General features: G+C 45.4%; 2 protein-coding genes across 6 annotated transcripts; both read left to right on the top strand.

The window, feature by feature from the left end:
- Positions 1-2,002: 2,002 nt before the first annotated feature.
- zgc:154093 (cdc42 effector protein 2) lies at positions 2,003-11,419 on the top strand. Of its 5 annotated transcripts, XM_011482233.3 has the most exons (3): positions 2,003-2,322; positions 2,470-2,657; positions 9,953-11,419. In XM_011482233.3, exon 3 carries the CDS (start codon positions 10,144-10,146, stop codon positions 10,969-10,971), a length of 828 nt encoding a protein of 275 aa, XP_011480535.1. In that variant the 5' UTR covers positions 2,003-2,322; positions 2,470-2,657; positions 9,953-10,143; the 3' UTR covers positions 10,972-11,419. The 5 variants fall into 5 exon arrangements, with proteins under 5 accessions (XP_011480535.1, XP_004075294.1, XP_004075295.1 ...); XM_004075246.4 differs by lacking the exons at positions 2,003-2,322; positions 2,470-2,657 and adding an exon at positions 7,025-7,188; XM_004075247.5 differs by lacking the exons at positions 2,003-2,322; positions 2,470-2,657 and adding an exon at positions 7,109-7,247.
- Positions 11,420-12,771: 1,352 nt separating this feature from the next.
- Positions 12,772-20,856, top strand: ercc2 (excision repair cross-complementation group 2). The gene is made up of 23 exons (XM_023961759.2): positions 12,772-12,948; positions 13,127-13,226; positions 13,344-13,421; positions 13,490-13,552; positions 13,624-13,737; positions 13,814-13,930; positions 14,018-14,134; positions 14,834-14,957; positions 15,034-15,130; positions 15,668-15,801; positions 15,867-16,035; positions 17,483-17,601; positions 17,690-17,759; positions 18,200-18,269; positions 18,552-18,653; positions 18,743-18,806; positions 18,881-19,002; positions 19,074-19,166; positions 19,231-19,303; positions 19,373-19,443; positions 20,196-20,339; positions 20,407-20,550; positions 20,619-20,856. The coding sequence occupies exons 1-23, from the start codon at positions 12,944-12,946 to the stop codon at positions 20,709-20,711; spliced, it is 2,283 nt and encodes a 760-aa protein (XP_023817527.1). The 5' UTR covers positions 12,772-12,943; the 3' UTR covers positions 20,712-20,856.
- Positions 20,857-22,196: the final 1,340 nt, after the last annotated feature.

The raw sequence follows: 22,196 nt of genomic DNA, 5'->3' as shown, positions 1-22,196 counted from the left end.
GAGCAGTGTACAAAAGCATAGTAGTAGGTTTAAAGGTTGTCATCTGGACTTGTTTTTTAAAGTTGAAGACGTTTCACCTCTTATCCTAAAGGCTTTGTCAATTCTGAATTAGCTGGTAAAAGAGCTGGTATATAAGCGCTCATGGGGGAGGAGTCAGACCTAAAACAGGATGGTATTGTCTACTTAGACTACATGTTTTCGGGGTCGTTAAGAGTCCTTTGTCCTCAGCTGGGGTTGGGGGAGACAGTAGCTACCCTCCCAAACCTGGTCATCTCTTTCAGCTGTTAACGACCCAGGTGGAACCGGTCCGGTTTGTTTGGGTTTCAGAACACTGCTGTAGATGGATGGAAGAATAAACCTGAGACCACCATTCTTATTAAGTGAAGGTTTATCCTTCTTGACAAAGATGGCTTCTTTCACTCCTCGCTCAAACCATCCTTTCTCTCTGGCTAGAATTTGGACTTCACTGTCCTCAAACGAGTGGTTTGTGGCCTTCAGGTGGAGGTTTCTGCAGACTCAGGTCCACTTGGGTTGGCTCTGCGATGTTGGTAAAGCCGCTTGTGTAGAGGTTGTTTGGTTTCTCCTGTGTATTGGTCATTGCTGGTCTCTTTGCAGTGGATAGAGAACACAACGTTGCTCTTTTTGGAGCTAGGAATTTTGTCCTTAGGATGAACCAGTTCTTGTCTGAGAGTATTAACTGGTTTGAGATGAACTGGGATGTTATGTTGTCTGAAAATCCTTTTTAGTTTTTCAGACATGCCTGAGATATCAGGGATGGAAATACTGTTCCCTTTCGGCTCTTGTTCTTTCTTGTCTTGTTATCTTATATGTTGGGATTTGGTGAATGCCCAGTTGGGATATCCACAGGTTCGGAGGGCTTGACGGATATGTTGCTCTTCTTTCTTCTTTCCGTCAGAGCTAGTGGGCACCTCCTGGGCTCTGTGTTGTAGTGTCCTGATCACGCCTACTTTGTACTGTTAAGGGTGGTTTGAATCAAATAACAGGTACTGATCAGTACCTATGTATCAGTATGTCTGTCTGTCTGTCTGTCTGTCTGTCTGTCTGTCTGTCTGTCTGTCTGTCTGTCTGTCTGTCTGTCTGTCTGTCTGTCTGTCTGTCTGTCTGTCTGTCTGTCTGTCTGTCTGTCTGTCTGTCTGTCTGTCTGTCAAATGCACACATGCTAATTTGTTTGTATGGGTTCATGGACGGATGCAAAATAACGTTTGTAAATAAGCAAATATAATAAACAAAACTTATTTTGCTGACATGTAAGAGAATTGTTGCTGATAAAGAAAAAGCCTCACTAGGTTCCTAATTGCTTAACATCAAGAATAAACACATTAACATGAATATTCTTGTCGGTTCTCATTGAAATTCACGGGTTTGTTATATTCTTTTTTAAGAACTTACAGAATAAATTTAATTAGAGCAGCGTTCCTGTGTTCCATAAGTCCTGATGTCTGACGGGTTGACGCTGGAGTCAACAATTCCTCCAAACTGTCGACTGAAGGCTGTGACTTTTGGCTGAAATCTGGTGGCATCTGGAAACAACAGACAACATATGGGAACGGCAAACATATGGCCGCCCCTGAGAAGAAGAGCAGCCCTCAACAGACATTCTGTCTGGAAAGGTCAGGGAAGGAGGTCTTTGAACCTCCTGTGTCTGTTTTTCTAGAGTTTCTCATCTTGTCTGAAGTCTTTGAAATCCATTGGTTTGTTATGTCTGACATGCATTTTTGACACCAACTTCCTTCCAAACTCAGCCTTCAAATACATCCGTCTAACCTCCTAAAGACTTCATGATTTGTTTGAAAATGTTTAAAACTTTTAATCTTTCTGCATCCATCATACAGAGATTGTAACACACCCCCCCCCCCCCCCCCCCGAGGCCTGGCAGTTTGCTTCAATCAGAGAAAACTAAATGGAAACACGTGGAGCCTCAGTTACTCACAGATTCCCAGAATTCCTGCCTGTGAGGTCACTCCCGCTCAGTTGTGTGTCCTTCAAAACTCTTACAACTTGGAAAAGGAAACCCAGCCTGGGCAGCGTGAACCACAAAACAGCAGAAGGACATTCAGATCAGGCATCAGAGTTTCTGAGAGGCCAAAAATACCCACGAGAAAAGGTCCACCAGCTTTTGCTTTTTGCTGCGTTTCTGTAGTGAGGAGTTAAAGTTTCAAACACTCTGCCTTATTTACCGCTCGGGTTTGGCAACGCCTGCAGAAGGAGACTGGAAAACATTCAGGAGGGAGACGTCTTGCGTAATCCAGAGACTTTTCCTGATGAAACCAGGAGCTGTGGGGACGGATGAATTCATCCTGGGTGAGTCAGGCTGTTGTTCACATCGCTTTCCTGTAATGTGGAGGCGCTCACACAGCCAGTCTGAGTGTCTGACTTTTCAACCACAGTTTCGTAACAGCAGTCTGGACGGTCATGAACCGTGTTGTATTCAGTCGTCTGTCCTTACAGGCTAAATGACGGCCCAACCTGATGTCGGCGCACACTTGAAGCTGACACAATCCAATGAACGGTTGATGGTTGTTGGAGGAATCCCAACTGCTGAACCACAGAGCATCGGTTAAAGGTTTGACCCAACCCAACGCACCATCTGCTCAGGGACTGGCAGGTCGCAGCTGGAGTGTCTGGTCTTAACTACAGTGAGTGGATGGGCTGTGAGTCAGAAACTCTGCCCAGAATTCCAAGTACCTTTTTTACAATGGGCATGCTGCAGGCAACAAGTATTAGTGAACATTTAAAGGGTCTATTTCATGCAAAATCAAGTTTTTGAAGTGTATTATAATATTTATTCCTCACTAAAAACAACCTCAAAGTGGTATTTCTGAGTATTCCTCTAAAGTTAAAGTACCAATAGATGTCACACACCTAGGTGTGTGAAATTTGTTCTCCGCATTTGACCCCTCCCCTGGGGGAGCGGTGAGCTGCAGACACAGCCGCGCTCTGGAACCATTTGGTGGATTTAACCCCCCAATCCAACCCCTTAATGCTGAGTGTCAAGCAGGGAGGCATTGGGTCCCATTTTTAGAGTCTTTGGTATGACTCGGTCTGGATTTGAACACTTGACCTTCCAGTCACAAGGCGGACACTCTACCACAAGGCCTCTAGGCTGGCTTTTATTATGAAATACGAGTTATTTTCGCAGCTCATTTTCCAACCCAGAAGTAAGACGACTCTAAGACCTTCACTCTAAACACCAGCCCTCCCGATCCACGAAAATGAGCGGGACCTCACACTGTGACATCACAAAGTGAGGAACCGCCCCTTCCAGGAAGAGTCTATGCTGCCAGTCCCACCCCCTACACACACGCACTTTCTCTGTAGAGCTAAACGCTTTCATTTTATCTGCACAAAATGCGTGTCCATCTTTGCAAAAGTTTGCATGTTGTTTGTTTTTGTGGGTGAAATGCAGAAAACGGAGTCAAGGATGACTTTAGGATGACGTCATGAAATGGGCGGGATGAAAGGGGGTGCTTCAGGGAAAATTAGCTGCAAAAATAACTCATATTTCGTGATCAAAAACTGCTCTTTATTTTAGGCCCTTTAAGCCACACAAAGGGTAACTGAGGGGGAAGTAGGTGAGACGCAGGCGTATTGTACAGATTTTTCATTTTTTCTTCCCTCCACCCAAACCCAGCACACTGCACAAGGAGACCATTATGTTCACGTGATAAACGGGAGCTTCTTAGGAAGTTATACAAATCGTTTGGGCATCCCATGTTCATCCAAGGGGTACTTGCGTGTCACTTGTACACCCCTTTGCGTGTATTTACGCAGTCAGCAAGGGGCCAATACTTGTACCTTACTATCAGCGAGAATGCAGTAGGGACAGCGTACGACAGCATCACCCGTACGTCATAAGTCCCCACAACTTCCATTATCCTCATGAATACTTCACGGTACACTTCATGGTACACTGACCACACACACGATAATGGCACATTCCATTTTTACGACCTTCAGAGGCTCAAGGGAACTTCAAGACACACCTGAGCTCCCCTTAGGATGGAGCCACTCCTCCCCACGTCCCTCCACGGATCAGGACAACCCAAAACCCGCCAGTGTGACGGAACCTGAAGCTCGTTGTTTTTATATTAAAACACAAGAAAGTTGAAACATCGCCTCAAAAAAAAGCATTTCACCAGCCTCAAACGTTGCTCCCAGAATACTTTCGGCTAAATTCAGTGTCACAGACCATAAAAGTAAACGTTTTCCAAGATAATCACAAAGATCAGATGAACATGGAATCATGCTTCTGCGTCATAATGTCAAAGCAGTTACAGTTTTATCTCAACTTTAAAACATGAAAACTGGGACGTGTACTCAGCTGTGCCACAAATGAAACAAAAGTTGTGTGTTTGTTATGGAGAATATGTTATATAATCACTACTTTTTTTCTTTTTTGCCTAAGAAATTGGATTTCCCCATCTGTGTTTCTTCTGTTTGAAAGCAGATGGGCTTGTTGAGGGTTGACATCATGATTTTATTTAACACTTTACCGTCTCACAGAACAGGAGATGTGAAGGACAGCTCGTGAAATTCTCAGCTGACAGACTCAAACTGTGATTCCTTCTCGGGGGAGCGGTGTCCTTTGGTAGCGTCCTCTACGATGCATCGTGTCATCGCTCTTAGTATGAAGCCAGATATGTAATTGGCATCTTATTTTAGTCTGATTTTAGGCTTTGTTGTGTGTGTGTGTGTGTGTGTACTTTGTTGTTGTTTTTTTCTGCTTGCTGGTTTTGAAATTTGGTAAATGTTTGATGTGAAGCACTTTGACCTACTTTTGTGTGGAAAAGTGGTCTCCAGTTAAAGTTAGACTGGATCTTCTTTTGCCCTTTTTCTCGCCTTCCTGCGACCAAAACCTTCAGCAGAAGTCAGCAGAGTTTCATGCGTGTCTCTGAAAACACCCTGCAGCACAACCTGCCTGCACAACCTCTCGCTTTTGTTTTGCGAGCTGGAGGAACACCAAGCCGTCCGGGGGTCTCTGCATGGGGAAGCAGCTGGAGGCCTGCAGTTTGAGGGCTCCAAATGTTTGATTGCTGCCTCACAGAACTTCATGTGCCCCCCATACCCCCCCCCCCCCCCCCCGCTCTGATTATCTTAATTCACTTATGTCATATCACTGAGGACACAACAGTCCCTGCTGGGCGGTTCCAACGCTCCTCTCTGCTGTCGTTTGTCTGACTTTGAGGATAAAAAGCAAAGAACATCAGAAGCACAGATTGCGCAACGATCCCGGTGAAGGCCAACGACAATGAAAGTTGTTGTTCTGCTCGGCCTGCAGAGGAGGCACCTTCAGAGGAAGACTTTAGTGCTCCGCCGAAGCAGCAAAGAAAGTGTTGTTGATTCAGCAACGGGGCCTTCAGAGATGCAAACAAGACGCGTCTGCAGCTTGACCTGCTAACGTCTGCATTCTCCATTCGTTGAGTCCTCATTACCGGGCTGTAATGGAGCGGGTTCCTTAACGCTCCAACAGGCTGCAACCGAGCCAGCAGTCAGCACTTGACGGTGCATTTAAGTGCGTAATTGTTCCCCGTAAATCTCAGACTTTGTGAGTCTGCGGTTGTGTTGTTGGGAATGCTTCACTTGAATGCAAAACGAACAACATTTACTGAATTACTGCAGTTTTGAGAAGGCAAAATGACAGAAAACATGAGAATATATAGAGAATCTGGTCTAATTCTGGTTCTGTTCACACTGAAAATCCCAAACCTGCTCAGGTTCTGTCAGCAGCTGCAGCCAAAGGCAACAAAACGCAGATCAGAGGTTTCATTTATAGGAGAAGGAAAGCAATCATTAACACAACTGTGATGTAAACAATAAAAACAGACACAATAAATGTTGTTTTAGGCAGACCTACACCAAGGTTTTAAAAACAAACTTTATTTTCTTCAGTTTTCTTGATTGGAATTGAAATCTACAGCTTTTAATGAACTGACGTGATGTTTTTCACAATTTTCTTGGCATCAAATCCAGTCTGATGGAATCATCAGAAGGGGTGTGTCGTGTCATTTACTGACAGCTGAAGTCATACCGGAAGTGAGGTCTCGATACTTTCAAAATAAAATTCATCTTTTCAATTTTTGCTCTTCAATTAGCCACTTCCTTAGAGTCATTAGTGTAAAATAATCTAAGGTGTTCTTTGTGAATACTTAATCCAATTCTCTTGTAAAAAATAATGACTTCAATTGGTTTTAAAATATTCTCCTTACATTAATTTTCAATTATTTCCTACAGTCAGACAGTAAGTTGTACAGGGATAAAATGTAAACAAGCAAGTAATACAGAACGTATAAAACATAGAAATTGACCAAACAAACAGTACTATGCTTTGGCAGAACGTGTATAATATTACGTGTAAATATAACATGTAAAAAAATAAACTAGTTTAAAAGAAGAAGTTAAATCCATCCATCTTCCGAACCTACTTGATCTATGTTGGGGTTGCTGGAGCCTATCCCAGCCAGTGTTGGGTGAAGGTAGAAGAATGCTTTGCTGGTTTAATGTAAGACCACCGGGTTAAATATTGATAAACATCAAGAAAATTCAGGAGCAGAATTAACTTTTTTAACCTCACAATGTTTTGCTCGGGTCAAAGTAACACCAAACTCCAGGTAAGTCATCTGCGCACAAACAACAATTTAACACCTACAAGTGCAACACAGGCAGAATCTCGTACAGCACTGATGTTGCCTGTGCTGCGGCGGTGGCCACTTATAATTGTAAGACAGAGAAAGGTGGGCTGAGAGTAGAAAAATTGGGTAGTTTTTCCCTAATAAAATATTGCATAATATTTTTCACATTTTTTTTTTGACAATTAAATATACAAAATAAGTTTACGCAAGACAGAATGGAAACATTTGTTTTTTATTATCATTATTAGGTGAACACTAAAAAGAGAACTCAGGTTGGTGATTTAGTACAAACAAAAAAACTTCCACCTTAGAAAAATGTCAGGAATTCCCAGATGAGGCTTTTATTTTGACATCCATCGCCGGAAGTGTCCCTCTGGCTGGTCTGATCTGGCGGCTCTCACGCCTCTGCGCGTCCACAGCGCTCCAGATCCGCGACACGCCGTCGGTGAGAGGAGGTGTAACTGGCCGGAGCTCGGGCCTGAAGGTTGGAGGGGTTTCTCTGCGGGGGGGTGGAGATGACGGAGCCCCGGCTGTGCGCGTGAGTTGTTTCTCTCCTGAATTGGACCCCACCCGGCTGCTGTTTTTGTGTTACCCGAGGTGCGCCGCTTGTCCCGCTATAAACAAACCTTTTGTTTCCTTTCATCTGTTTGACAAAAAAAGGGGGCCAAAGTGACCCGGGGGCAGGGGGGCGTTTGTTTGTCCTTGCTGAGCGCCGCGCGCGCGCGCCGACCCTCCCTTTGAATTCAGCTGTGCGCACTTTGGCACCAACAAGAAAGGCGCAGAAACCCGCCGTTCGCCGCTTTAATGTGATTACAGCCTCAAGTATAGAACGGGTCAGATCTATTTAGAACCGTTTACGTTTGGATTCTTTTTAGCACGGAGTTTTCCCCGCCTGTCAGACCTGCAAGTCACCCCGAGGGGCAGTTCTGGATCCAGGAGACCAAACAAACTTCTGGATTTACAGGTTTTTGAGGATGTTGGATAAAGACGCATGAATGAAGAAACGATTCTTAGCCTCATCAGGCGTGACTCACACCTGAGTAAGAGCAGATCCAGACAGACTTTATGGACTCCAAGACTTTTTTCTTTTTGTCGTCCGCTGAAATCAGCCGGTCATCGGGGAGGAGAAGCTCTAGCCTGAGAGGTTACATAACAGAGTTAAAGCTCCACTTTGTTCCTCTGCTCATCTTAAGATAAACTCTGGAGCCACGAGACGGAAAACAGAAATGATTCCGACTCCAAGTCCCAGGAAAACTGAGAGATGTGAAGTGAATCACAGCTCGGGCTGACTCAAAAGCGCATCAGATCAGTGTAATGTCTTCTGGGAGGGGTGGGGGTGATGGGGTCACTCACTTATACTCATAGAAAAGAGATATAAACAAGTCTCAAAAGCTGCTTTTCGGACATAAAATCATCTTCCCCACGTGCGCAATTACGCAGGAGAACGGTGCCACCGTGCGTATTTTTGCTGGATGACAGGCCTCGCGCGGGGGGGGCTGAGAGCAGAAACAGATGTGGCCTCCTCTGTGTTTGATTGCATCATCAGCTGCTCAGAAAGTTTCCTCCCTTCTGACTCCTCCAGCTGCTCCTGGAGGAGGTGTTGAAGGTCAGAGGATGGAACCGAAATGAACCTAAAGTCTGATTCTTCCCTGAGTTTGAGGTCAGATTACTGCTGGGGGGTGGGGTGGGTAGTTTGTTAATGCAGCTGATTTGTTCTCACCAGTTTGGGTTTTCACTCTGGACAGTCAGTTGGAGCCAAATATATTTTTTAGATTCCTCATAATTCGTTTTGTTGAGAAGTCCCGTCAAAATAAAAGCGCTGCGATGGATCTGGAGGTTGGTGTTTAGTCGTTGTCACCAGCAGAAGCGATACAGCGTTTATCTGAATCCATGAAGGGTTGACATGACCTGCAGACCAACAGGCGCTCTGTAAACAGAGCCGGCGCTCTGGAAGCCTCCCTGGTTTGAGGCGGAGACGCATCCGTCCGGCTCCTCCCTGGCCTTCAAAGTGAAGGACAGCGCAGACCGACCAGCTCATCCAGCCCCTCTACGGTCATTTAAGCGGCCGATCGGTGGGATGCAGCTTCTGAACACCAACGTCACGCTGATAAAGCAGCACCGACGGCTCTGGATCCTCTTCTATGTTTACACACAGAAGGGATTTGATGGATGAAGGACTCACAAAGTGAAGCTTTTTCTAAACATTCAGTTCAGTTTTCAGAGAAACTTTATTCAGACATAAAAATGGATGCGGCTGAGATTTATTGTTTAGATCTAAATCATCGCCGCCGTTTAAATTTCACTGTTTTTCTTTCCTGAAAGTTTAAATGTGGAACTTAAAACAAGTTGGATTCTGCGTCTTTAAACATATTAAATTATTGGTTAAGGGGGTCTATGTCATGCTGTTAATGAGCCTTTCAGAGTAAATTATATCCATATGTATGATAATATATGACCTTTAGCACACTAAAGAGCTAGTTTTTATGAAATAAGTTATTTTTGCAACTATTTTTTTCTACCTGGAAGCAAGACGACTCGATCTCTGAGGCTCCGCCTTTCTCTCCTTGTGGGTGCCGCCCATTTTATGACGTCATCCTAGAGTCGGCCTCGGTTTGCGTTTCTCCCACGAAAACAAACAACATCCAAACTTTGCAAAGATGGATGTGCATATTGTGGCTGAAAAGGCGTTCAGCCAAGGTTTAGCCGATCACCGCTAGCTCCATGGAGAAAGTGGGCGTGTCTGTCAGCATGGGGGCGGAGCTGGCAGCGCAGACTCTTCTTGGAAGGGGCGGTTCCTCACTTTGTGATGTCACAATGTGAGAACCCGCTCGTTTTCGTGGGTTGGGAGGGGCTGGTGCTCAGAGAGCAGGTTGTTAGAGGAACGGATCGAAATGTCGCTTTGGGGTTGTTTTTAGTGAGGAGCATTAAAATTCACGTAACCGCTAAACTTTTCCGATTTGTAAGCATCCGGTAGAATCTGAAGGTTCTTTTCTGGAGACGAGGAGAAAACTCCTCGTTGTGTTTGAGGAGTTAAAAACGAGGCAGGAGGGATGATCTGATCACAAGCTCTGCTTCGGGCGTCGCTGCGGCGATGGCGCCGGATCGGGCGCTGATAACGGAAAGCGTTTGGCTCCAGTTTTCTGCTGGGAGTCATGCGCTTGGTTTTGGAGACAGGCGGACTCTTCCATCACACGTCCCGCCGCTCTGCGGAAGATCTGACCCCTCCTCCGCCCCCGAGCGCCTCCTCTTCGTCTCCTTTGGCCGACCGTTGACTCCCTCCTCTCTCTGGTTTCTCCCCACAGATCTGTTTTGAAGACGCATTCCTGAAGCCGCAGATCTTCCCGCCTCCAAGATTTTTCTCAGATATGGATTTTTAGAGGGAAGCAGCTGATCAAAGGTCACGACCTTCCTGCCTGGAGTCACATGTCAGCCTGAGGCCGCTCTGAGGCGCAGACTCTTCCACAGCCTGGGATCGTTTTTAGTCTGACCCGACATGCCTGCAAAGACGCCCATGTACCTGAAAACCACCACCCCTAAGAAGGGGAAGAGAGTGAAGCTCCGGGACGTCCTGTCCGGTGACATGATCAGCCCGCCGCTGGGCGACGTTCGCCACAGCGCCCACGTGGGGCCCGACGGCGAGGGTGACATGTTTGGTGACGTGGGCTTCCTGCGGGGGAAGATGGACATGCTCCCGTCCCTGAGCCGCGGGCCGAACGGGCGCTCGCACAGTGCGGAGCGCCACGCGGGCGATGACCTCCCCGACAAGGAGGAGGCGCACAGCTACGCCTACAACGGCTACCACTACCAGCACTCCTCCAGCGGCCTGCTGAAGACCACCATCTCCATGCCCGTCTTCATCGCCCACGAACAGGCTCCACCCAAACCGCCCCGCCTGCACCTGGACGACTCCTCCCCCACATCGTTGCCTCCCCAGCAGGAATCCTTGTGCGGGAACGGCACGGCGCCGGATCCCTGCCGTGACGTATCGGTGTCGCACGCCATCCGCAGACTCGTCCCGTCCTCTGGGTCCTTCTCGGAGGCCTCCTCCGAGGACTCCATGTCGGAGAGCGGCGGGCCCCCGGACGTCCGGCGGGGCCTCAGTCTGGACTCCGACGCCGGCCTGAGCAACGAGGACCTGCGGAGCGAGCGCAGCGAGTCGCCCAGCGCCGCCTTCCATCCCGCCGGACTCACGGCCTCCAACCACGTCTCCAGATCCAACTCCATCTCCGGGTTAGACCTGGATCTGGGCCCGTCCATCCTGGAGGACGTCCTCAGCATCATGGAGCGCTACAAGAGTCTGGAGAACCGCTGCGAGCTGTGAGGTTCCTCCAGAACATCCCCATCATCAGAACACTCCCTCCCCTCTGTTTGGACTCTCCTCTGCCTGAGAACCTCCTGCTAATCTCCAGACTGATGGCTTTCCTCAGACAATTCTGCTGCAGGTCTCTTCCACGAAAGCCTTCAGAGAAACGATGAAGGTTCTGTTGGGTTTGTTCTTCGGTTCCATCACGACACTCGGATCCTCAAGCAGCAGCAGCACCTTTTTGTTTTGGTTGTTTTTGGAAAAAAAAACCTCAGGACATTTTATTCAGACTGATGATGAAGAAGCTTTACTTGTGAGAAACTTGCTGCTTTTAGACTCAAATACGGAACTTTTTTTTAGAAAAAAAAAGAGAAAATTCTGTGTTTAAATATCCATGTTCCCAACATTGAAATGCTGTAAATATATCTCTGTAAATCTTTGAATTAAAGGATTCTGATGAAAACAACACGGTGTGACGAGTTTCACGCATAACAAAACATTAAGAACAAAAAAAAAATAACAGCAGCATCAGAATCAACAACAGCAGTAAAATGTTCATGCAGTGAAAATCTAAATATAGTCTGTGACTTTATTTTGAAATCCTGCAATAGGACCAGTCAGCCTAATTGAGGTGAGTTTCAGCTATTTTTCCAACTAAAACCAATCGGTGCACATTTTATGGACAAAGGATGTCATAAACATGTGGAAGTTGAGCACAAATCTTCATGACTTTGTTAAATGTTCATTTAAATTCTTGGAAAATAATAGAAAAGGTGTCAGTAGTTGCTCTGTAAATCGCTTTTATTAGATTAACAGAATCACACTTTATTTTATTTACATTTTGGTTTTTGCAACAAAATGGGATTAATATAAGAAATGGACTTTAATGCTGATGAAATACCGCCCTCTGATGGCCGTAGTGTAAAGCTGCAGTTTTGAAATAAAAAGCAGTGAAATAAACACATTAGGGCCCGAGCAGAGGGATTGCAAGGACTCTATGGTTTTTAAAATGTTTATTATTATTCCGAGTAAAGACTCGCCTATTTGAGGCTTAAAAAACTAACCAATTTTTGCACACGTCTCAGAAGTTGCGAAAATGTATTAGAATAAATGAATGTATTACGTGGTAGACCGGCACGGGTGCATAAAAATGGCTCGATAGATTTATCTCAAATGCACACAGACAGGCGCACACAAGACTTGCATAACCAAAATTGTTGAACAGGGGTGTAAAAACAGCACCCATCCCCACATTAGTGTAAAAATATTCATCAGAGTTAAAAACTGATGCCTAACTTTGAATTCTGAATTCAATGGCGTGCTTATTTTTTTCATTTAAGGAAAGATGACAAAAAAAGAGAAACTTCTTTTTCAATTTAAAAACAGAACATTAGAACCAAATAATCTCCTGTAATCATCTTCGTATTTTAGATTTTTAACACAATTTTTCGACTTATATTTGTCGATTAAAATACAAGACTAATATTTGAAAAAGAATGAAATTCTGAAATTAAAAGAAAAAATCAAAACATTGAGGGGTCTGACGTCACATTTTCTAACGCTGGTTGAAGTTTGAGCAGGAGCTGAACATTGTTGCCCTCTGCTGGGGAAAATGCACATTACAGGCAAAGAGACTTTTTTTCGTATGTTTCACAGAGGGGCTTTATTTAGTATGGAAGCATTTCTGTTGCATAATTCAAAAATAAAAGCATTTCTGGTTTTGACTTTTGTTTTTGAATTGTGCAACAGAAATGCTTCCATAAAAGAATGCCTTTTGCATGTGACTCTTCTTAATGTTCCTGCAGTTCTTCTTCCTGCCTGCAGGTGGTAGAGCGTTTAGAAACGCCGGCAACAACAACAACAGTAGAAGAAGAAGAAGTCGTTAACATTTTGGTGTTCTCTGTGTAGTTATCCTAAATCTGTTCACTTTAAAAGGACCAATCTGTCGTAAATCAAAGACGAAAGTTTTTGGAAAGTTTCTCTTTAGAAGATGAAGTGAGTTCTTTTGTTACTGTGACGTAAACAAAAAGTCTAAACCAGCACGTGTTGATGCTAATGCTAATGTTTGGTTTGTGTTGACAGAGCTAGCAAAGAAAAGTTTTTCGTCTGTTAAAGTGTTTGCGTGTGTCTGCATTGGGCTGTTTTATTCAGTCTGTTTGCTGTTTGGTCGCAGGTTGAACATAGAAGGTCTGCTGGTGTATTTTCCGTATGATTACATCTATCCGGAGCAGTACTCCTACATGCTGGAGCTGAAGAGGACCCTGGACGCAAAGGTGGGCTTCTTTCACTCGGGTGTTAGATGGGTTTCTGGGAAATGTAGTGCGGTAATTTCATAAACCAGGAAAACTCACTGGAGACGGTGAAGTGACTGTGTTGTGTCTGCGTTTCAGGGTCATGGAGTACTGGAGATGCCTTCAGGAACAGGGAAGACCATCTCCCTGCTGTCCCTCATTGTGGCCTATCAGAAGGTGAGTCCAGCTCTGCACCTTCTGAGCCTTCATGGCGACAGCTGCTCTAAGCTTTATTTGATTCTCAGGCGTTCCCGCTGGATGTGACCAAGTTAATCTACTGCTCCAGGACAGTTCCTGAGATCGAGAAGGTGAGTCTGACCCCTCCGCAGCCAACGACGAGCAAATCTCCAGGAGCTTTTCAAGTCCTCCGCTCATCTAGGTCGTGGAGGAGCTGAGGAAGCTGATGGAGTTTTACGCTAAAGAAACCGGAGAAGTCAACAACTTCCTGGCTCTGGCGCTGTCTTCCAGGAAAAATCTCTGCATCCATCCTGAGGTAAAAACCCTGAAAGCTGAGGGTTTCCGTGCTTTCTGGAAATGTTGATCAAACAGGAAGCTCCCTCGTCCATCAGGTGAGCTCTCTGCGCTTTGGGAAGGAGGTAGACGGGAAGTGCCACAGCCTGACGGCGTCCTACATCCGGGCTCAGCGCCACAGCAACCCCGACCAGCCTGTCTGCCGCTTCTACGAGGTAGAAAATCGCCTCAGCTTACGGGAAATCGGACCGCATGAACGTCAACGTGGCTGAAGCTCTGCGAATGTTGGGTTTGTGTCTCAGGAGTTTGACGCCGTCGGTCGGCAGGTTCCCCTTCCTGCCGGCATCTACAACCTGGACGACCTGAAGGACTTTGGCAGACGAAAAGGCTGGTGTCCTTATTACCTGGCTCGGTATTCGGTATGTAACCAAGCAGAGGCGCTCAGCACGTGCCTGACCTTTAACCCTTTCAGGGACTGAATGGATCTGGAGAATGTTTTCCTTTGTGTCCATTTAACCAATTCCAATTAAAATCCAGATCAAAGCAGCCCAACTGCGCAGCTGCAGCTGCAGCTGCAGTCAGGTTGCTCAGACACCTGTCAGTCCGTTTCTGTAAAGGACTGGAGGATTTTTCATCAACGACTGTTAATCTGTTCGATCTAAGTCCAAACTTTGACGTGGTCGTCACAGAAACTTGATGTTTGATCCATTCAGCAAACCTCATGCTGCCGCAGAGCTCTGGAGCTTCAGATGGACTTTCTTCTTCGAGATTTTCCCTGAAGAAGTTAAAATTTATGAAGTAGTCGGTGAAGATGAAAAGCTGCCCCTGACCATCACACAACCACCCCCATGCTTGACTTCTCTTCTGATGTCCTTAGTTTGACCACAGCTTCCAAGAAACGTCATGACAAAGAGTCATGACCTCTGACCTGAACCAAGTCATGTGACCTTCTCTCTGCCTTCTGCTTCTATATGGCTGTGTTCTTGAGAAAGTTAAAAACGTCACTATTTACCAAAGAAAATAATCCAAACTCATGTTTAGTTTGTGATTTTTAATGACTGTTGGCATTAACTTCATGTTTTTTTTTTCTATTTAAAATCTCATTTTTCTGTCCTAAGATTCTTCACGCCAACATTGTGGTGTACAGCTACCACTACCTCCTAGACCCAAAGATCGCAGATCTGGTGTCCAAAGAGCTCGCCAAGAAATCGGTGGTCGTGTTCGATGAAGCTCATAACATCGGTAAACCGTCTCTCTTTAGTTTGTTTCATTTTTCTTTTCTTCCCCTTCATCTTTTTTTGTCCGCTTCGTTCCTCAGACAACGTTTGCATCGACTCCATGAGCGTGAACATCACCAGGAGGACTCTGGACCGCTGTCAGAGCAACGTGGAAACACTTCAGCACACCATCCAGAAGTGAGACGCAGCCCAGTCTGCTTTTATCCACACCAGGACGAAAAACATCTGGAGTTTTCTGCGTTAAAACCCCCAAAAATTTGAGCTGTAAAACCCTAATGGCACCAGGAATTGTGGGTAATGGAGTTTCTGTTTGTCATTAACCATAAATCAGACTCATCCATATTAAAAAAAAAAAAAAGCTCAATTATGAAAGGAAATCAAATTCAAATGTTGATTCTGAAAACATCAGAGCTTGGAGTCAAAACTGTTTTTTTTCTTATTTCTATAAACATCTTTGGGTGGAAAAATAAGACGCTTCTGTTTGATCCAAACTGAATTAAAGAGAAAAATCCTGAAGTTTCCTGCCTCTAGGTTCAAGGATTTTTTCTTCATCCTGGAAGTGTCGGTTAATCAGCTGGTCCTCCATATGGAGAAATAAAAGCAAATAGGCGTGTTTTTATTACCATAATCTGAGAATTTCTGTTAAATAATTTCAGGAATCGGTCATGTGTGCTTCATTCCAGCTCCTCTCATCCGATTCGTTCTCATCTGCAGGATCAAGGACACGGATGCCGCCAAGCTGAGGGAGGAGTACCGGCGGCTGGTGGAAGGGCTGAAGGAGGCCAACGTTGCCAGGGAGACGGACGTCTACCTGGCAAATCCGGTTTTACCTGATGAAATCCTGCAAGGTTGGAGCTCGGTCTGGCCGTGGGGTTCTGGTTTCAGAACTCAGACTAACGCTTCTCCCCGCCAGAGGCCGTCCCCGGCTCCATTCGCACCGCCGAGCACTTCCTGGGCTTCCTGCGGCGATTCCTGGAGTACCTGAAGTCCCGCCTGCGGGTCCATCATGTGGTTCAGGAGAGCGCTCCCCAGTTCCTTAAAGACATCTTCGAGAAGGTCTGCATCGACCGCAAACCTCTCAGGTCAGTCGGCTTCAGGTCACACGGGGGAGGGGCCGCAGTTTTCTCAGGAAACACGGATTTTCTGTTTCACCATTTAGAGCGTCGGTATCATTCAAAACCAACTTTTAGGTGTATTTTAATGTTCATTCCTCACAATAAACAGTATGTTGGTCCGTTTACGCATTTCTGAGCATTCCTCTAAAAACCTGCAGCTCCTCCCAACCAACGAAAACGGGCGGGTCTTCGCATTGTGACATCACAAAGTGAGGACCAGCCCCTTCCAGGAAGAGTCTGCAGTGCCAGCCCCGCCCCCAGGCTAACACACACGCCCACTTTCTCCGTGGAGCTAGCGGTGATCGTCTAAACGCTTTCCTTTTTTATGAACATATGCACGTCCATCTTTGCAAAAGTTCTGCCGAGGCGTCTCGGATGACATCATCACATAGGCGGCGCCCACAAAGAGCCGACCTTTTTGTATAAAGTGTTGCATGTCAGCACAAGACTTCTGTTCACCGCACCAGAATCCGCTGGAATTACGATCATTGCGTAAACGGTTGAAGAGTTAAGGTAGTCAAAGAAATGTAAAGATTGGAGCTAACGCTCAGCTGTGAAAAGGTTTAAAAAAAACCTGCATGCGTTTCTGCTGCTGCTGTTTGTGAGAATCGATTTGTGGAAACGTTCTGGAGCTCAATCTGTCTGTCCTGTCCATCTAATATCGGCCGTGTCTCACAGCCGCTGTGGACGTTTTCGTGGTTCATACGTGATGGGAGTTTCTCGTGTTCCTCATTTGTCGACGCGCGCAGACGTCAGTCAAGGATTTCAGCCGATGGATTTTTACCAGAGTTTGGTTTTGAGCTGGATGAGAATTACACAGTTTCTACGTATCTTAAATTATTACATAAATCTTACACAACTGTGCGTGATTTTTGCGAGATTCACAGATTTGTTGCTTTCCGCGACCGTTCCACGTATGTCTAACGGACTTTTCAGTATATATATATATATATATCAGGTATACGGCGCACAAATCTCATTAAAATAGCGTAATTGACCCACAATTCACTAACGAATTGCATCTAAACAGCTCAATAATCACACGGTTCATGCTCTACGTTGATTAGCGTGGTTCATTCCTGATACATCTGTGCAAATGTCACCTAAAGACTCAAACTTCTCTCACTTTTTCCACACATATGACCAATTTTCATCTGTGCAATATGCACAAAATGTATGTAGTTGCTGTGTGACAGACTTTTTAATCCTGTCTATACAGAAATCCAAAGCAGCAGAAGAACCGACTCGTCTCATCCTGTGATGATGTTTTTCTCGCCCTCAGAATCTTGAAGTTATTCTTTCGTGTTTATTTTCCACAAACGGACATCAGACCGTTCTGTGAAAACCTCTAGGGAGCTCCGTTTCTCCTCCTTCACCACTCACCTTTATTTATTTCTTTCCTTCGCCTGCTCAGGTTTTGCGCAGAAAGGCTTCAGTCGCTGCTGCGAACTCTGGAGATCGCAGACATCGCAGACTTCTCCGCCGTCACCCTCATCTCCAACTTTGCGACTCTCGTCAGCACCTACAGCTTAGGTTCTGCTCGCCTCAGATCCCCGCAGGAAGCCGGAGGTCCGGATGGGCTTTTCACCGCAGACTGTGCTCTGTCTTCCTCTCCCTGAAGGTTTCACCATCATCATCGAGCCGTTCGACGACAGAACTCCCACCATCGCCAACCCCGTCCTCCACTTCAGGTAGAAATGCTTCGTTTTTCTGCACGTTTCCCTCTGGACTCCCGGCTGTTTACGTTTTTATAGAATATAGATGCTATATAGAATATAATTTATAAAAGATGTATAATAGATGAGAAACTCCAGCAGAAAGTGTCAACTCTGAGCCTTTTTAACCTTCAACAAGTTGCAGGTAAAAATAAGTTTTCAGCACAAAAACCCAAAGAAAAAAAGTCAAATTTCAAATTTTTGATTAAAAGATCCACAAACCAGTTTCAGCATCAAGGATAAAGAAGCTTTTACATGGAATCATGAGGTTTTCATCATTTTTGGGACAAACATGATGAAAACCTCAGAAATCTGAATAAATGTTGGTCCCAGTTCAACATTGCAAACTCATGACAGGAAGTGTGAAGTGCTCAAAGCCGCTGCTCCGGTTCTGATCCGGTTCTCTGCCCTCACAGCTGCATGGACCCGTCTATCGCCATCAAACCCGTTTTCCAGAGGTTTCAGTCCGTGGTCATCACGTCCGGGGTACGTCCGTCCGTCTGCACATCAGGAAACGACTAAATGGAATATTTCAATAAACTTCATGATCTTTCCATTTTCATATTTTCTGTTCAGTTGATTAGATCAGAAAAAAGTCAAATGTTTGAGATATACTAATTTAATCAACCTGAGACTTTCTGCTTGTTTATGTTCCTGATTTTACTGTTTATTTATTTATTTTTCATCATAAATTCTTAATTTCACTATAATTGTCGTTTTTTTCCCCCCATGTTTGGGGTTTTCATGGAGTTTTCCTCCTCCCCTCAGACCCTCTCCCCTCTGGACATCTATCCTAAAATCCTGGACTTCCGTCCCGTTACCATGGCGTCCTTCACCATGACGCTGGCGCGGACCTGCCTGTGTCCGCTGGTGCGTATGTGCTGTTGTGGCGCTGGCGGTCGCTCCTCCTCCTCCTCCTCCTCCTCCTCTTCCTCACTCACCTCTGTCGTCTGGCTCAGATCGTGGGCAGAGGGAACGACCAGGTGGCGCTCAGCTCCAAGTTTGAGACCAGGGAGGACTTCGGTGGGTCCAGAACTTCATGGTTTTTCCCGCAGAAGATGGAGGGAACATTCAGGAGTTTGTTTTTTGCTTCATAGCTGTGATTCGTAACTATGGCAACCTGCTCCTGGAGATGTCGGCGATCGTCCCCGACGGGATCGTGGCGTTCTTCACCAGCTACGTCTACATGGAGAACATCGTGGCGTCGTGGTACGAGCAGGTAAGGGAACCGTGGTCTGAGCGGCGCCTCGGCGGAGAACCTTTTCCTCCACGCCTTTGGTGGCTTCGCAGGGAATCCTGGAGAACATCCAGAGGAACAAGCTGATCTTCATCGAGACTCAGGATGCAGCGGAGACCAGCATGGCTCTGGAGAAATACCAGGAGGTGAGCTTCTCCTGCCGAACGCAGCTCCCACGTTTCCGCTTGAACTTCCCGAGTTCCTCTGCAGGCCTGCGAGAACGGCAGAGGCGCCATCCTGCTGTCGGTGGCGAGGGGGAAGGTCTCCGAGGGAATCGATTTCGGTAAATCCTCCACAGAGGTTCCGGTTTTTAGGCTTTCATGGTGAATCCGTGTTTTTTATTTTTTTCCAGTGCATCACTTTGGCCGCGCCGTCATCATGTTCGGAGTTCCTTATGTTTACACGCAGAGCCGCATCCTGAAGGTCAGAACGCAGAATCCGGTCGGAACCACCCTTTTTCACAGTTTGGAGAAAGACGCCGATAAAATAAATAAATAAAAAATGTGCCGTTTCTAGGATTTATGCCAAAACTCAAAAAGTGAACCTGAAGCAAAGTTTGTGAATTCTTTCAGTTCCCAAAAATTAAACATCAAAAAGGTCATAAACCTTCAACCGGGTTTCAAATTATTGTTAAGTCACTTTGATGACAGAAAAGAAAACGTTCAAAAGAAAACAACAAAAGAACAGAAAATGTTTAAAAAAGGATTAAAATATTACTGCAATAAAAGTAAAAAAACAACCTCCTGGAATTAAAATGGAACTTTTTATAAAATCAAAAACCAAAAAAAAAAAATATATATATATATATATATATATATATATATATATATATATATATATATATATATAAACAGCTCCTAAAACTAAACGACCCCCAGTGAGAATGTTTGTCTGCATTTATTTAGGTTGAAAACAAATAACTAAAATAAATCTCTCAGATCAAGTTGATGCATCTTTCCCCCCAAAAATGAATAATAACTAGCAATTCTGTTGAAATATTTTCATCATTAAATGGAAAAAAAAAAGAATCAAGAAACAAAAAAAAAATCCCTTTAGACAAAATCCTTCAAAATAAAATCATCTTTTTTTTTAAACAGAAAAATCTCCTTCAGAAAAAAATTCCAACATTTTTCGTTCAACTTAAAATGTGACATTCCTGCGTTTTTTGGCTCCAGGCGCGACTGGAGTACCTCAGGGACCAGTTCCAGATCAGAGAGAACGACTTCCTGACGTTTGACGCCATGCGCCACGCCGCTCAGTGTGTTGGCCGGGCCATCCGCGGGAAGACCGACTACGGCCTCATGATCTTCGCCGACAAGGTGAGTGACGGTCGTCGGCGAGGCGCGAGGCGTTTGCAGTCCTGCCTAAAAGCTCTGCGGCCCGCAGCGATACGCCCGAGCCGATAAGCGAGGGAAGCTGCCCCGCTGGATCCAGGAGCACATCAGCGACGGCAGTCTGAACCTCACGGTGGACGAGACCGTCCAGCTGTCCAAGCATTTCCTGCGGCAGATGGCCCAGCCCTTCCGCCAGGTAAAGCCGCCGGACCGCCGGCGTGTTTCTCTGCGGGTTACGTCACCGCGTCTGCTGTCCCTCTGCAGGAGGACCAGCTGGGTCTGTCTCTGCTGACGCTGGAGCAGCTGCAGTCGGAGGACATGCTGAAGAAAATTGCCCAGATTGCTCACCAGGCGTGAAGGTGGTCGCCATAGCAACGCCCTGATGGACCAGGCTGCTTAAAAAAAAAAACCCTCTTTAAACCATTCTGTCTGTCATACAGACTGTAAATAAAACATTTTTGATATGTTTGTTGAAGAAATAAACTTTGTATTCTTCATAAAACGATTTGACAGGGTTTCTAGGGCTGTTGACCCCATTCAGTGGCCGTGTGGAAGAGTGTCTGCCCTGAAACTGGAATGTTGTGGGTTCAAATCCACAAGTCATCCCAAAGAATCAAAACTGCCCTGCCTGACACTTAGCATTAACCCTTGTGCTATCCTAGGCACTTTAATGTTGGGAGTTGGGTCATCTAGACCCACTAGCCCTTGTAATATCTTAGATGACCCTCCCCCCCTTACATTGACATGTTCTCCCTACCATGACAAAGGTGGATGAAGATGGAAAGATTTCATGTAATCCATGGACACCAGTGAAGATCACAAATCATTGAAGAAAAAAGGTTCAGAGGACTGTCTAGTGGGTCTAGATCAGTGTTTTTCAACCTTTTCTGAGCCACGGCACACTTTAACCTTAAAAAAAATCCAGCGGCACACCAGCATCCAAAAATGAAAAAAAAAAAGGAGAAACTCATAGTCTGTATTGATCTACAGCCCCTCCCTCCACAATCTCACATGCATTTCAAAGAGATAATTGTTGCAGAAAAAGCTGGAAACTGCAGCTGTTTTTCTAAAAGGTGCAATAAAAGTTAAGTTAGAAGATTTAAAAAAAGTTTGAAGTGTGTTCGTTGGTTACAAGACGTTTAACAACAGATCTCCTTGTGCGTTGTCACTCTCACAACCCAATGCATCATGGGAGATGTAGTGCATTAAACGGCCGGCGGAGATCGCGTCTCTGAGCTTCATGGTTTTGTTCACTTGTTCCACGGTCTGACACCGGATTCTGTGGAAAGCTACACCGCTAAAAACGAGCTTTAGCTGCTATTTTTGGTGGAACTGAGCGACATTATCAGCAGAATCGGAACAAGGAAGTGAATACTTTAACCACTTCTGATTGGTCAGACTGATGACATGTGATTAAGCCTTCAAGAATGATTGGTGGAGACGGGACTTTTCCAAAATACAGCCGGAGCTGCAGCTGAATTGCGGTGCCGTCATTCTTATCAAAATGTCTTTAATAGAATCAAATAAAAACAAAGAAAAAGTATTTTACGATCTTTTATATTCCTAACTCCTCAGTGTTTTATCAGGGCCTGTTTGGATGAACAGAGAGCTGAAATCCTGGAAATGGGAAATGTTTTTAGATCAGTTAATGAGGGCAATTTCCCACGGCACACCTGACCATCTCTCACGGCAAACTAGTGTGCCGCGGCACACTGGTTGAAAAACGCTGGTCTAGATGACCCAACTCCCAATGGTAAAGTGCCTAGGATAGCACAAGGGTTACTGTGCATACCTTTTTGTAGTTGTTTGGCTCTAGTCTAAAGTCTTAAACAGATAAAATAC

The sequence above is a fragment of the Oryzias latipes genome, chromosome 13, assembly GCF_053564925.1.
Source record: "Oryzias latipes strain Hd-rR chromosome 13, Olatipes_Hd-rR_3.1".
In the NCBI taxonomy this organism is placed as follows: Eukaryota; Metazoa; Chordata; class Actinopteri; order Beloniformes; family Adrianichthyidae; genus Oryzias; species Oryzias latipes.
Note: the sequence above shows the minus strand (reverse complement) of the source record. Positions and strands in the feature narration are given on the sequence as shown.

Excerpts from the sequence above, each read along its gene's own strand:
- ercc2 (XM_023961759.2), top strand. Across the intron at positions 13,422-13,489 it reads TCATTGTGGCCTATCAGAAG|GCGTTCCCGCTGGATGTGAC; the intron begins GTGAGTCCAGCT and ends TTTGATTCTCAG. Across the intron at positions 13,738-13,813 it reads ATCTCTGCATCCATCCTGAG|GTGAGCTCTCTGCGCTTTGG; the intron begins GTAAAAACCCTG and ends CTCGTCCATCAG.
- zgc:154093 (XM_011482233.3), top strand. The coding sequence starts at position 10,144 with ATGCCTGCAAAGACGCCCATGTACCTGAAAACCACCACCCCTAAGAAG.